General features: G+C 38.6%; 1 protein-coding gene and 1 non-coding gene across 2 annotated transcripts in view; both read left to right on the top strand.

The window, feature by feature from the left end:
* PTPRC (protein tyrosine phosphatase receptor type C) overlaps positions 1–16,552 on the top strand; it is a 123,065-nt gene that overhangs the window by 88,265 nt on the left and 18,248 nt on the right. Inside the window, exons 13-18 of the mRNA XM_070046258.1 lie at positions 585–645; positions 8,175–8,283; positions 8,893–8,927; positions 11,531–11,640; positions 12,198–12,288; positions 12,380–12,456. Of these exons, the coding sequence (XP_069902359.1) occupies positions 585–645; positions 8,175–8,283; positions 8,893–8,927; positions 11,531–11,640; positions 12,198–12,288; positions 12,380–12,456 (483 nt within the window). The remainder of the gene's footprint in view (positions 1–584; positions 646–8,174; positions 8,284–8,892; positions 8,928–11,530; positions 11,641–12,197; positions 12,289–12,379; positions 12,457–16,552) is intronic.
* On the top strand, positions 6,754–6,826 carry TRNAD-AUC (transfer RNA aspartic acid (anticodon AUC)). The gene has a single exon. It is a non-coding gene; the product is annotated as a tRNA-Asp (tRNA).

Genomic DNA, 16,552 nt, shown 5'->3' with positions numbered 1-16,552 from the left:
TAAATTGTTTTGCTTTATTGTGTTCAATATTTTGAACTACTTATGTCTACACTGTAGAGTTTACCCTGTATCATCAATCTTGATCATTTTAACCCTTCTGAACTAAATATCACTTGAATATAAATACTGTGATTCTTACATTATATTGTTTCCACTTAGCCTTAAAAACTTTTTTGTACGTTTTATGTATAACTTCTAAAGAGTATACAGCAGAATTTCCTTTTGAAAGAACTATGAAGATGTTAGCCTATTAATAGGGAATCAACTTTAAATGACGAACATTTTGATGTGTTGGATTTTATTCCTTCATTTTCACTTATTCTTGCTGATTATAACTATTAGTATTATTATTATTGCTAAATGGGCTAAGATTTCTTTATATCTTTTTCACTGGTAAATATGTTCTTTAAAACATTTTGATAATAAAGTATTGACATAATCTTGAAGTTTCAACTTTAAATTAAAGTTAACCAGTATATTTTTTATGAAAATAAACAACAATGTATGACAAATATGTATGTGTTATATTGTGATTCATAAATTTACACTAGAAAACTATTTTCTCTTTTATTACTGAAATTCAGGTTTTTTATCACAATGGGAAATATGCTGGTCATCCAATAATTGTTTCACAATCAACATCTTGTAAGTCATCACTTAGCTATTTATTATATTTATATTAAATATATAGTAGCACTTAGCTTTATTATTTTACATTCCTACTCATGTTTAATTATTAAATGTTTATATTATATATTTTCCAAAAAACATTATATTTTAAGTTGTGTGTGCAAACAGATGTACAGGTGAACACCATATTAAAATATAATATCTTAAATTCAAATTAAGATATTAAATTATTAAAAGAGTTCATAAAATAATTCATAAAGTATTTACCTACACAGACTAATATTATGATTATGCTTATGGCATTTCTTCATGTTAGTAACAAGCATGTTTGTTTTGTGTATGTGTTAGAAATTGTCACCTTTTTTTATTCTGTCCCTCAAGCATTTGCTTAGCAGAAGCAGGCGTTACATACAAATCTGTTCTGATTTACCCAACTGAGCTAGGATACACATTCCCTAATAACAGTATGGCTTTTTAATGTTTTGTCACTAATATTTTAAAATATTTTAATCAAAACAAAGGTCACTCTAGAAAAAAATCACGGAAATGAAGAAAGCCATGTGTCACCTTCCCTCACCGGTTGTTCTGCTCTCCAAAATGACCACTTTTCACCATTTCTGTTTTCAATTCTATAGTTTCCTCCATATATAAAAGGGATATTGTCTGCTGCTCTTTCTAGAGTTTTAATGTTGCTTATTGATCTGAGCCTGCGGAGGAAGAAGACTTAGCACACTGCTTTAAGTTTTCTCTACTTGTTAGCTTTCTAAATTCAATTCAATTCAATTCAATTCAAAGCTCCCGGTGCAGTGTTACGAAACACAGGCTCTTTCTGATGTCACCTTGTCACTTCTCCATCTTTGTCAACTACCTGCACGTGCACAATCATTAATGCTTCATTTTCCCAAGTCTTTCCAAAGAGGGAAGATATAAAAACAGCTTATTTTCCAAACTGCTTTACTAAGTCCCATACAAAATTTTAGTTCTTTCTGCTCAGATTTATAAAATAAAAGCTCCTAATGTGAAATGCCAAACAAATTCAGCCAAGTATCTTTGACTTTATTTCCATATACTTTTCTTTTATAAGCCCTTACTATAACAACAGCTTCATTGAGTTTTTCTGATTATGTAAATAATTTATAGTGGCAGCATTTATTCTTGGGGTCGTAGACTCCACTGGACATTTCATACTCCTATCTTAATAAGCCAGGCCTGGCACCATTTCCCTCAGAGAAACACAGAGTGGGAAACACAGCCAGCAAGGGGGTCTGGCCAAGAAAATCCTGCTAGCATTGCCCACTGCAGTCCGGGGACTATGAACTCTTTGACCCTCTAGAGGCAACTGAGCTATAAGACTGAGGCCATATGTGTGGGAGCGACCCTGGCTTAGAAGCCCCATGTATCTCTTATAATAGTGCCACAGTTATAGCTACCAGATGTGCCAACAGGGATGCACCCAGTAACAAGATGTGCCAGGGGTTAGTGCATTCAGGGAAATCAAGGCCAGGGCTTCCCACCAGGATACCATCATTCATACATAACCCTCCTGTCCAGATGCCGTTTGGAAATCAGGGATTGTGTTTACATTAGCAATGTTGCCTGGTGACACAGCTACTATTCCATCTTCATCAGATTTCTCCTTCAGTGGAGCTAGAGGGTTATCCTATGCTCCTTTTTGCCCATAAAGCAGAAAAAGTATTAACTCTTTGCTAACAACAGCATTTTCATAAGAGATAAATAATGTCTTCACATTTTAATACTGACATCTACTCCAGGGGAGGGCTTGGGTTTCGAATTGCAAAAGCACAGCTGCTAGAAATGTATTACTGAGTTTCTCTGGTATCACATTCCATCATCTGCATTTTGACAACATTCCCAATTGAATTCCTGGGGTCCTTTTCTTGTGGAACTCTCTGAGGCTACCATCATAAAATTTTCCTTTATCAGTTTCCCATTTTAAAATTGCTGTATTTGAATCTCATGGGTTTTTTTGTTGTTGTTGTTGTTGTTTTTACTGGTTTATATCTTCTAGTGTAAGAAGAAAATATTCTAATTTCTGCAGGCATGAAAATATCTATATTCTATTCTAACACAATCAATATTTTGCTCTGGCATAGATTTTAAGTTTAAAACTATAGAATTTAAAGTATTTCAGTTTTGTTCCCCTACATCCAGTATTACTTTCTAATGCCATCCTGCTTCTCATTCTTTTCGTATGTTCCCTCATTTTATTTTCTCTCTAGAACGTTTAGGCTTTCCTCTTTATTCTTGGTCTGACATGGGTCTTTTTCACTTATTTTCCTGGATGCTATTGGCTTTCGTGACCTGGAGACTTGTATCTCTGGGAAGTTTTCTTTGTTCCACTTTCTTTTTGCAGTCTTTTTGGAGCTCATCTTAGTCACATTTTGGAATCATTAGTCGATGTATTATTTTGGCATCTGCCTTTTGTGTTGAGGGTTTCTTTGAGAGTTCCGTTCTCATGGGCAGTCTGACCAGAGTTACAGTGACACAGGGGAGAAGGTGATTAGAAGTTCTGTGGTCCTTAAGGGGCCGTATTGACTGAGGAGATTCTCTGTGTTGTTACTGATTTATTTTCTCCGGCATCATTCATAATCTCCAGAAATGAGTCCACAACTAGTCCTTGCGGTAGAGTGGAGGGTGCGGGATGGTTCCCTCGGGGGAGGGCACAGGGCCAGTGTCCAACCATTCCACATGCAGACACTTGCTTCTCCTGCTTCACTTCCGTGCTGGGCCTCCTCCCTTCTCTACTTGGAGCCTGATTTTACCTCTAGACTCCTACCTCTTCCATTCAATTTTTCCAAAGAGTAGGCTTGTGTCTCCTCCTCCCTGGTGTGTCTTTCAAGAGATGCCTGGGTTTTCTATAAATAGACCCTCAATTGTGCCATTTTGGTCTTTTGATTGGTTTCCACTGTCCATGGTGCCTGGGAGCTTGAGGCCCAGGTGTTCTTGGGAAGGTGTGTGTCCCTCGTCACCACATGCTTCTCTGGTTGTGGCTTCCTCTCCTTTGCTTCCTACCTTCCAAAACTTGTCGAAATCTCTCAACCTCTGGCTCCCCGTCTCCCATCCTGTCTGCCATCATGGATCTTCGCCTTGGTCAGTGTTACAGGGGCTCCTAGAGAGAAGAGAGAAGAGCAAGTCTTAGGCCACGGAACGTATCTGAAGCCTTGGTTGTTCTATTATTAATACGTTTATGGAGGCACATCTGATGCTATGTCATGTTTCTATAGAACCAACAGCCCTAATTAATTGCCATGGATTGCAATGCTCACTCAACACCATTTGGTGTGTTTTTTGCAAAATTCTTTTATATACTGCTGACCTTCTCTTTCTCACTTGATAGATATACATACAAATAGACATAAATATAGATATAGACACACACATGACACGTATATAGGCATCCTCACAACACATTTCTAAAGAAGATCAAATCATTCCCATTTTATAGATGAGAAAATTTAAACTCGGACAATTTAATCATTTTGCCCCATGTTAAGAGTCAAAGAAATGCCAGAGCCAGGATGCAGACTCAGCTCTGACATCTGACAATCTCCATCTGAAATTAATTTTCTATGTTCCTGTTTTTATGAATCTCCAGTTAGAGACATCTGGAGCATGAGACACGCTGTTTGGGCAGCCGTTGGCCTGGCTGAGTCACTCCATCCTTCTGGTTGTAGGAGAAATGTCTCATGCTCAGGAAGTCTTCCACGGACCATACAGAAAATAGGTTCCCCTTACCTTCTTACCACTCTATTTTTTTCCTTTAAATATAAGGAAAATATATAATTATTTTATTTACTTGTCTAGCCTTTCTTTTCCCCCAAAGGTAAGGAAAATTCCCTCAGAACTGGTACCTTTTTATGCCTATTTTCTGTCATATCCCCAGAGACCGTCACAGTTTTAGGACACGTAGCATTTGCTCAGTCAGTATGGGATGAAGAGGGGTACCAATCATCGTTAAGGCAACGATGGATGCTATAACAGTTAAGCCCCCAAATCCCAGTGAAGTAACACAACAGACATTTATTTCTTACTCCACACCAATTGGGGATGTTTGTGGGCATGTAGAGGGTGGGGTTCTGCTCCACACACCATTCAAAACTCCAGGCTGACACAGGGGCTGACCTCTCCCACACATGGCTTCTGAATTTGTGAGGACAACCAGCATCCAGCCAGCAGTTTGGAGAAGAGACGAGGTGAAATGTCTCTCCAGAGGGTGGGTAAACACCAGACCCAGAAGAGGCTTATATGCCTTCTACCCTTATGTCAGTTACCTGGACACACTTAACAGCAAGGAAAGCTGGAAGGAAGAGAAAAGAGGTGTGCTTAAGAGTCAGTCAGTGTCAGCCACAGGCAGGAAGGAAGGAAGCAAGGGAGGGGAGGAGGCTGTGGCTTCAGCCACGCTGAACTATACGGACTGTCTCCAGGCAAAAATCACAGGGAGGTAATGCTTTGTATTAGTTTTCTCTTGCTGTCCAACAAATTACTGCATGCTCAGTGGCTTTACACCACACCCGTTCATTAGCTCATAATTCCGTAGGTCACAATTCCGGCTCCATGTGACCAGGTCTTCCGCTCAAAGCTGAAATCTAGATGTTGGCCAGAATGAGTTTTTATCTGGAGAATATGCAGAAAAAGTGCTTCTGAGGTCATTCCAGGTTGACGGAGTCCTGTTTCTTGCTGTTGTGGGACCGATGACCCAATTTCCTTGGGGGCTGCCGGCCAGGGCTTGCACTCAGCTCCCAGAGGCCCCTCACGTTCTTTCCACCTGGCCTCCTCCATCTTCAGGCCAGAGCAGTGTGTGGGATCCTGGTGCTTCAGATCTCTGACTTCTGCTTTTAAAGAGCTCATGATTAGTTTGGACTCACCCAGAACAATTTCCGTATCTTCCAGTCCCAACTGACTTGACGCTTGAATTCTCTCTGCACAATCGCTTTGCAGCAGTACCTAGTTAGTATTTTCTGAAGTAACCAGGACCTGGAAATCTTGGGCGGCGTATCTTGGAATTCTGCTCACCATATATTTCCTTCAAAACACCCAGTCTTCTCAGCCTACCCCTGCCTAAAACATACAATTTCTGTATTGCCTTAGAAACATGACTGAAGAGGGTTGAATTTCTTTCCTCATTGAAAATAGTAAGAGCACTAAGTCTCTCCCTATCTCCGCGAACCATAGCCATGGTAGTGAACCCTGATGGACAGCCCCTCATCCCCTTGGGTCCTCCACTCCCTCTGTGCACAATATTAATTCATAATCCATCGTCATGGATTAACCATTAGTCCATAATCCATAGCCACTCTCTTGCAATTACTCTTGAATCCCTTGATCCTGTCAACCCAAACCCCTGATGTAACAGTTTTCTTCTTTCTCTCCTGCATCATGATTTCCCCTCTGTGCTGGATGGGTCTCATCAAGATGCAGTTGTTAAAAACCAACAAAAAACAGCAACAACCACAATATTTCTTTTGACCCTATTTCCTCTTTGGTTGCCACCCTATTTCTTTACCCCCTGCAACTCCCAACAGTAAAGCTCATTTCTTCCTATTTCACTTGTGAGTCCCTTTGCAGGTTCCATCTTTCTCCTCCAACCTTTGAATACTGGAGTGTCTCAGGACTCAGTCTTGGGGTTTCTTTCCTTTCTATCCAATTTTAATTTCCTGGTGAATTAGTCAATCTCATAGCTTTAAGTAACAGATCTGTGTTGAAGACTCTCAAATTAATGTCCAGTCCCAGCCCCTTTCTCGTGAGATTTATGGTAGGAGAGCCTCAGATCTGCATATCCAGTTTCCTACTTGGTGCCTCCACTTGGGCATCTAATTGTTCTTTCAGACTGTCAAATCCAAAACTGAGCTTCTGTTCCCCTCAGAAGGCTGTTCTGCCCACAGCCCTCCTGATCTCCGTTCACTGTAGCACTGGATGACTACTTCACCTAACTCCAGAGCCGTCTACCTCATCTGAGCCACTGTCATATTTTGCCTGGGTTATGGCATTTTCAATAAGGGGTCCTAAGGATCTGTATAATGCACACATTAGAGTTAATTACTCCTCTACTCAAAATCCTGCAAGTGCTACACATTTAACTCCAAAACCTGTGTAACTGGGAATTCCCTGGTGGTCCAGTGGTGAAGACTCTGCGCTATCACTGCAGTGGGCCTGGGTTCGAACCCTGGTTGGGGAACTAAGATCCTACAAGATAAGCAGTGAAGCAAAACAAAACAAAGCAAAACAAAAAACAACAATAACAAAACAACGTAACCTTAAAATGATTTACAAGGCCCTCCAACCTGACCCTTGCGCTCTGCCAACTCCTGGCCATATTCTCAAATGGCATCGCCTGCTGCCCATCTCTCTCTCCCTCCACTTCAGCCTCTCCGGATTCTGGATTCTTGCTGCTCCTTGGACACGGGGCATGTTCCTGCCTCCAGGCTCTCACCTAACTACACCTGTGCCTAGAACCAGCATCCGCCAGTACCTCCTTAGCTAACTCCTTACCTTCCCAGTCTTTATCATCTTCCAACCTACTTTACCATTCACTTACTTAATGTGTATATTCTTAACTGTCTGTCTTACGTCCCAGAACATCAGTCCCATGAGGACAGGGGTCTTTGTCTGTTTTGTTCTCTGAGACATCTTAAGTACCTAAATCAGTGTTTGACACACACTAAAGACTCAAAATACTTTGTGTGAATTGTGAATAATTAGTACTGACTATGCTCCAGGCATGGTGCTAAACGTTTACAGTGAATCAAATTTGTTTAGCCTCATTTTAGGAATTAGGGATGGAGACACAAAGATAATAAAGATTTGGGCCAAGGTCCCATCTAGGAAGTGGCGGAGCTAAGTCTGGCTCCCTAATGCCTCTGTGGTACTTTACTGCACTTTCACTGCAGACAAATAGTATGACCTACTTATTCAAGGCAAAGCATATTTCCAATACACTCTCTTTTCTCTGCCCTTCCTCCAAGAAAGGGTGTGATTTCACATTAAACCTTAGTGAAAATACAGGTCAGAGTAAGACTAATCCCAACTGTAGAATGAAATAATTTTGTCCCTTGGATAACTGATTGTATACCTCAATGAGCAGGTTTATCTCTGTGGGGCAGAGACCTTTCTGATCCCCTTAAGAGACTACCTACTTCTGCATATAAAGTTAAACTATAGGAGGTTCTCTCTGAGAATTGTAACTAGATTACCTCTTCGATCCCTTCAAAATGGAGTGACTGAAAGAAAGAGAATTAAATATAAATGATACTATCTCATAAAAGGACATTATTTTATAGGAAGGAAGAGAATTGCTCTTCTATGCTCTATCGCTCTTAAAATATGAAATGTTTTATTGGTTCTGAACAATATAGGCAAGATTTACAAAATCAGGAATGTATTGTCTTTGATCTCATTCTAAAAATTGTACTTTTTGAAAACTTCAAAAGAAATGAAAACGTTAAACTGTAAGATGATCTTTTCAAAGAATCCAGCAAAATATTTGGCATAATAAGCTCTCTTTATGTGTTCTTTTTCATTTCTAGATAATTCTAATGCAGTGATCATATTTCTGGTATTTCTGATTATTGTGACATCAATAGCCCTGCTTGTTGTTCTCTATAAAATCTATGATCTGCAAAAGAAAAGATCCAGGTAAGAGTTGATTTTAAGATGAAAAAATAATAATAGTAGTAATAATGATGAAAACCCATTTATGAGGCCAGTTTGGAACCAATTAAGTGAAAAATGTGAATTCAGAGACGACAGGACTAAGTCCAGGACATCACTGACCTTTTGATCAAAGACTTTCACATGGTCTTATTGGTTTATATTAAATATTAATATTTTCTACGTTCACTAATAACTGGATGGATTCCCTTTAATAATAACCAATGAAAAGAATGTGTCTTTTCTTTTAGTACAAAGTGGTCAGAGAGATCTAGAAATGACAAAGGAGAGAAGTATCTAGGGAAGGATATGCATTCCTCTGTCCAGGAACAGCTACATTTTACGAAAACCAAGACGTTCCAAATAAAATAATGTGGTCAGTTATCCGAGTTTGGTTGACCACCCGTGATTGGTTTCTTCCTCCCCACTTTTTCTCCCCCCCCATCATCCCCTCCCATCCTCTGCCCTTTTCCTTTTTGTCTTCCCCCTCTCCACTCCCTCCTTCCTTCAAGACATTCATTAAACATAAATTGATTGCCAACTAATTTCTATGTTTCTTAAGAGTATGCAAACTTACATTTCTTATTTTCACAGCAATTTAGATGAACAGCAGGAACTTGTTGAAAGGGGTAAGTATGCACATTTTTTACTGGTGATTATCCCCCTCCCATTTGAATCTACTCATTTGAAATAAGAATTCAATATTTAAAAAAATCTAACCTGGACTTCCTCTGTGGATACAATGATGAAATTTAAGTTATGTATTTATTCAACCAGCAAGGATCTATGCATTTCCCAGAGTAGGCCAAATATTGTGCCAGCACTGAAAATACGTCAGTGACAGGCCACAGACTCTGCTTTTAAAGGTTTAGAATCTAACAGAGGAAGAGAGACATGTGGACAAATATGACAGATTTGATAGATACCATCGTCGTGGACTGTGTGTGGTGCTATAGAAAGATGGAAGATGGAAAGCTGATTGTGGAGAAGGAAGGAATCTGGGTCTTCTAAGATTGTGGGGAAACATTGAGGAAGGAGCAGATGGAAAGCCACACAAATGAGGAGTGCAAGTGTATTCACGTCCCTGCCAGGGTGGGACACTGGCTGTTCCCACTAAAGGCACATTGATGGACATGACAAAAGATGGCAATTTGACTTAGGAAATGAAAACATATTCCATTTTTTCTCTCTTCTTAAAAATGTTTACAGTACTTCTTTCATTTCTCTTTAAAAATGTGATTTTTGATCCATTTAAAGGGCAGGAGATAAAGAAGTTGTTTGTAATATAGGAAATGTTTATAATGGAATAGGAAATGGTTTGTTTTTTTCATCCTCAAGACAGGATGAACTCCTCTATCTGGTTTTAACTTGTCTCGGAAGGGTTTCCCTCTGCCAGGGCAGGTCCCAAATCCATAAGCAGAAGCTTTTGGGCAGGTTCCTTGGAGCTCCCCAATAGGCTTTATTTTCCATTGCAGAGTCTTGCTGACACTGTATTTTATATTCCGCTTGTTTGTTAATCTTCCTCCCTTGTCTAGAATGTGGGCTCTGGGACGGCAAGGAGGCTTTCCTTTCCCATTTAGTGCTTTATCCCCAGTACCTGGGTGGGCATGTGGATTCAATACGTGTCAATGAATAAATTAAAGTGGGAGATAAAGTGTCCCGAGGGTTAGTTTTTATAAGTGGGCTGAGGGATGGATGAAGATCACAAGAGTGACAGGCACCTAAGACAGGAGGGGCACCATTGCCAGGGGTCAAGGAGCATTTATCTCAAAGTTGACACTGATCGCTCCTTGGAGTGATTAGAATTTACCCAAACTCCATAAAACCCCGAAGGTGGCCCTAGGTCAGAATTAATGAATGCCAGAAATCTCCAAACACCCAAAGAAGCAACCATACATGGACAGTTTGATAGTTATGATTGGATAGAAAATTTCCACGGACAAAAAAATAAATGTACAACCCTAATGGGCATCTTCTTTCTTCATCTAAAAAATAGGGGAAATTAACATGAATACTGAAAAAATACTGTCAGATATACCTGGGATAGTAGGAGTTGTTTCAGTATTCATATACACTTACAGCTATTTACATTAATATGTATTTTGTTCTTTAGTAAGTTATTTCACAAGCCTAGCATATAATGAGTTTCACTCTGGTGGCATAAAATATTAACACAATCTGTTCACAGTCAACTATAGAGATTATCACATTAAGATGAGTCCTGGGTGTAGAGTATTCATCGTATTCTCTTATTTATATGTTTACAGTATTTCACAAGTTAAAATAGATACAATAAAAAGAAAAAATTACAATATAGATGAGTATTGTTATTGCCATAAAATGCTTTTAATCCAACAAAAAATGTATATATCCTCACAGTGGTGATATTTGGTCTGGAATCTGTTTGTAGATAGAAAATGAGGAAGGACATTCTATGTAGAGAGAACAGTGTGTGCGGAAACATGAGGACAAGAAAGTGTGTGATGCACTTGGAGAACACTCACGCCTAAGATGTAAAGCAAGTGTAGGAAACAGTGTGGTTGAGATGGGTCAGGTGAGATGATAAAAAGGGATCATATATCACATTAGACATTGAAACTTTAGCCTATAGGCTATGGAGCACAAACAATAGTGTGAGTTTTTTTCAACAAGCAGAGCTGCAGGCTCATATTTGTATTACAGAAGCTTAATTTGTGACAGTTTAAAAGATAAATCAGGGTGGGGACAGGCTGGAGTCAGGGAGAGGAGTCTGGAAGATGTCCTTACGTGGATGAAGAAGAGTCCTGAGCGTGACCACAGGCAGAAAGGATGGAAAGTACACGGTGACCTGTTGGATACAGGGACAGAGGGAGAAATCATGGATCACCTGGAAATTTCCGTCTTGAATGACTTTGTGAATGGTGGTCCTGTTTGCCAAGATTTGAGATGCTAGAATAAAGGGAAAATTACTTTGAACATCTTGACTTTGAGGTCCCTATGGAATAACTGGGTGGAAAATCTGAGAATAAGAGGGAAAGATTAATACAAAGGCCAGAAGGGGGCTGGAGCCCAAGATTTAGACGTCATAGGTTTACAGGTGAATCTTTATGTGTGAGTGAGATTTTCCAGGTGGAATGTGTATGAAAAGGAAAAACACTAAGGACTGAATCCAAGGTATATATTTAATGAAATTTGCATGAACGAGGGAAAGAGAGACATTAACACTAGTCATGAATCTTTACTACTTTTAAAGATGATGAGAAGCAACTGATGAATGTGGAGCCCATCCATGCAGATGTTTTGTTGGAAACTTACAAGAGAAAGATTGCTGATGAAGGGAGGCTCTTCCTGGCTGAATTCCAGGTGTGTGCTCTTCTCGATACGTGATGAGAAAGTTTACTCTGTTATCAACGTAATTCACCTTAAATGTATTGTATAACCATTTGCCTTGATAGTTTATCCCACATAATAGTGCAACGGAGTCAAAGCAGCTATTTATTAGCAGATATTTGCAGACCAGAAGATCATCGTCATAAAACTAGTCAACATTTCAAGATAATGCTGCTTCATTGTATGAATACTAGTTATGAAGCTGTATCTCGAAACGCATTTGGCTGATTTTGTCCTTTTGCTCTAGGTAATCATCCAAGTGTGTTTTTCAGTGAATTTTAAAGTGGCAGAGCAATAACTGCTAAATTTGCTCTCCTTCATGGGATTTATTTTCCAAGTAGCCTATCATTCATTTTTCTTAAAGAGTGTTTTTTGCATAATTCCTAATAATGTTCATTTATTACCATATGCAACTTGTTCATCGGTGTAAAGGAAATACGTTCCAGGAGGTGTCATTTGTTCAAAAGGATAAGTGGCAAGGGGAAATGGTTTTTCTTGAATGTGACCCAAAGGATCTTTGTGTCTTTCAGAGCATTCCGAGGGTATTTGGCAAGTTTTCTATCAAGGATGCTCGAAAACCCTTTAACCAGAATAAAAACCGCTACGTTGACATCCTTCCTTGTAAGTGCTCATCGAGAACTGGATTTCCATACATTTGGGCTACTTGATTATTCATGATTTCACTTATTTAATATTTCTTTTCTTTGAACAGATGATTATAACCGTGTTGAACTCTCTGACATAAACGGAGACGCAGGGTCCAACTATATCAATGCCAGCTATATTGATGTGAGTAAAAAATGCATAACAGCCAGATGGTTTTAGATCTTCATCATTTTGTCTCTGACTATTTTCATTCTTCTGGTATCTATGCATTCCGTTCAGCTCCTTCTTTGCTATGGCAAATTTTTATTTGTTTAAATTTTTTATTTTTAAAAAATTTTATTGGAGTATAGTTGATTTACACTGTTGTGTTAGTTTCAGGTGTACAGCAAAGTGAATCAGTTATACATATACATATATCCTCTCATGGAAAATCTTTAGAAATATTATTTGAAATGATTTGAAGGAAGCTCATAAATGCCATTGATATAAACAACAAAATCACTAATATTTGCAAGAATAGTTATTTATTATTTGTTATTGGTGCTAGGTAATATAGGATTTTTCTTTCCAAACAGAATGATAACTAAGAATTAAAATACTCTTGTACCTGTCATACGCTGGATATTATCTAAATTATCTATGTGTGTATTTCTCATAAGAGCCCCGTCTTTGCCCCTCACCATAGAGGATAGGACTGGGAGGCTCTGATTAATTTGGTACTTTTGCCCTTTTCTTATTCATTTATTTATTTATTTTTGTTTTTAGTAAATTTATTTATTTATTATTTTTGGCTGTGTTGGGTCTTCGTTGCTGCACGCGGGCTTTCTCTAGTTGCGGCAAGCGGGGGCTACTCTTCGTTGCGGTGTGCAGGCTTCTCACTGCGGTGGCTTCTCTTGTTGTGGAGCACGGGCTCTAGGCACGTGGGCTTCAGTAGTTGTGGCTCACGGGCTCAGTAGTTGTGGCTCACAGGTTCTAGAGCACAGGCTCAGTAGTTGTGGCTCACGGGCTTATTTGCTCCGTGGCATGTGGGATCTTCCTGGACCAGGGCTCGAACCCGTGTCCCATGCACTGGCAGGCGGATTCTTAACCACTGTGCCACCAGGGAAGTCCCTGCCCTTTTTCAATTAGTAACAGTATGAGGATATAGTGCATGGTTAATTTATCTAAAATGTTTAAAAATGTAATTTATTAAACAATTGTTCAGTAATTAATGCATCACACGAATTTTTTTTAAAAAAAAGCAGTATAAAAACACAGAGAGACTTAAAAACAATTCCTCCCACCCAATCCACCATTTACCCAGTGCCTCCACCTACCCTAAAAGGTAACCTCTATGTTGTTTCCTATTTATCCAGCGGGAGTTTTTTAATACACAAACAAGAAAACACCAACATTTGTTACCCCCTCCTTTATCCAAAAATGTTAACGTAATATTCACGCTGTTCTGTATAATGCTTCATTTACTTAAAACATATATCTTGGATACATAAAATATCACTGTAAAAAGCAGGGACTGGCAAGATTTCTCTGTAAGGGACCAGACAACAAATATTTGGGGTTTTGCCGGACATACCATCTCTGCCACAGCTACTCAGCTCTGAAGCCCGGTGACTACACTTCTACAAACAATACATAATGTGGCTGTTCCGAAAAACAAATTGCATTTACAAAATCAGGCCATGCTGATTTGACCCACAGGCTGTAGGTTGCTGGCTCTGAACACCAAACATTTCTACATCTTTCTTTAATATTTTTAGAGTAATTCTTGGCATAGCTGCATTATGAGGTATTTAATCAGTTCCTATAGTAACAAGTGTTAAATATGGTTTCTAATCGACTATTACAAACAATGGTTTAATGAATAATCTTGACTCATATTACTTCTCAATGAGTTTTAGCATATCTGTAGGATAAATTCCTCAAAGAAGAACTGCCGGCTCAAAGGGAATATGCATTTGTAATTTGAAAAGACATTTCCAAATAGTCCTCCACTGGGGTTGTACCCAGATATGTTCCACCAGCAAAGTAAGAGTGTTTATTTCCACACAGACTGCCAAAACAGTGACTATCAAAAATTGGTTTTGACAATCAAACAGTTGACAAACTGTCTCATACTATCATCCATGCTGGTTTATAAGGTAATTTCAAATTTTTCTCAAAGAAAAAACAATTGAAATTGAGGTTTGGTTTGTTTGTTCTGATCCACATGATTATATAAGCTTTCACCAACTTTCAGTGAAGAAAGTAAAATGTTCAAATTCTATCTATCTATTCATTTATTTATTTAGACAGTGTATTAATTCCCCAGAGTGGACATAACAAAACATCACAAACTGAGTGACTTAAAACAACAAAGATGTGTTATCTCACAGTTCTGGAGGCTGGAGGTCTGAAATTAAGGTGTGAGCAGAGACATGCTTCCTCTGAAGGGTCTGGGGAAAAATTCTTCCTTGCCTCTTCCAGCTTATAGTGATTCCTGGCCATCCTTGGTGTTTCTTGGCTGGTAGCTGTATCACCCTGTTCTGTGCCTCTGTCAACACATGGCCTTCTTCCCTGTGTGTCTGTGTCACTGTGTGTCCTTTCTCTTACAAAAGACACCAGTCGCTGGATTTAGAGCCCATCTTCACCCAGTATGACCCCATCTTCCACAAAGACCCTATTTCCAAAGAAGGTGACATTCTGAGATTCTGAGTGGACATGAGTTTTTTGGGGAACATTATTCAGTCCACTACACACAATTTATGTAAAATTATAGGATAATGAAAAAAAACTTTTTACTTGAATCGTTCATGAAACAAGCATCTGCAACTTCTGTGTCCTTTTGTGAGACAGCTGATGATTTTCCAGAGCAAAATTCTTGACATTAATGATTATGATGACTGTATAATAATAATAATACAATTTATCATACATTTGCTATTTATCAGTCATGAATTTAAGTGCTTTACATATATTGATTCAATGAACTCTCACAACAACTCTGAGGTGTTCCCAATTTTGCTAGTAGAAGCAAAGCTAGGATGTTTTTTCTCAAGCATTTTGTCTGGAGACAGCCCTCTAACCTGTACAATGTCCTACTTCCCATCAACTTTGTTTGATGCATAAGAGTTTTTGTAGGGAGATTGGGATTGACATATATACACTAGTATGTATAAAATAGATAACTAATAAGAACCTGCTGTATTAAAAAAAAAAAAAGAACACACCCTCTCACCATACACAAAAATAAACTCAAATTGGCTTACAGACTTAAACATAAGACATGACATCAAAAACTCCTTTAAGGGAGCATAGGCAAAATATTCTCTGACATAAATCATACCAATGTTTTCTTAGGTCAGTCTCCCAAGGCAGTAGAAATAAAAACAAATAAACAAAAAAACAACAAAAAAAGAGTTTTTATATTTTTGTTTCATGTTGTCCCTGTAAATTCTATCTCAAGCAACACATACCTCTTGGCCTGACATGTGCTCTTGGTATCCACAATGCAATTTCTTGTTCTTATGATATTCAAAAGGCTTGTTTATAGTGGCAACTAACACTTTCAAATGTGAGGTCATAGTCCAAAAATAATTACTAAGACTGTGTCATAATTTTGGCCTCTATTTTAACTTATTCTGTAGGTGACCACTGCAGGCCTTCACAATTAACGTTGAACAACTTTATTTGTGTATAGTGTCTTTTCCAAACAATAACTTGTTCTTCAAAGTAAAGTCATTGAGAGCAGATTTTATAAGGATTTAGACAGTCTCTAGGGAAAAAAACCTTATATTTTCTGTTCAAATAAATATGGTAATTATAGTATCGAGTTATACTTTTCTCCAGCAGACCTGGGAGCTCATGGAAAAAATATGTCTCCAGATTTTAGATAGGTACTTGACAGACTGTAGCCACTCAATGAATACTTGTTGAATAAATGAATGTATGAATAATACTATATCATGAGATAGAAGTTTCAAGAAGTTACTAAAATTAATCATGGATTATTGTGGCTCACGTGACTGAATTTCATCTAAGGGCAAAGGTTATCTCTCTGAAGGGCTTTTCTGATCACTGAGGTAAGTCTGAGGAGTAGGAGATAATTTGAAAGAAACTAGCACAGTGTCTCACCTGTCTCTATTCCTTCTTTGCCTTGGTAACCAGAGTGGAGAAAGCAGACATTGTAGGTAATAAAATGAAAGTTATTGTATCTCTTATCTAGAGTGGCAGAAAAGGATTCTAGGGAATCAGCGGTATATCCCAGCACTCGTTAAGAGGTAGAAGTACGGGGCTAACCTCA

The sequence above is a fragment of the Globicephala melas genome, chromosome 1 (genome assembly GCF_963455315.2).
Source record: "Globicephala melas chromosome 1, mGloMel1.2, whole genome shotgun sequence".
Classification (NCBI taxonomy): Eukaryota; Metazoa; Chordata; class Mammalia; order Artiodactyla; family Delphinidae; genus Globicephala; species Globicephala melas.
This window is presented reverse-complemented; position numbering and strand designations above follow the sequence as displayed.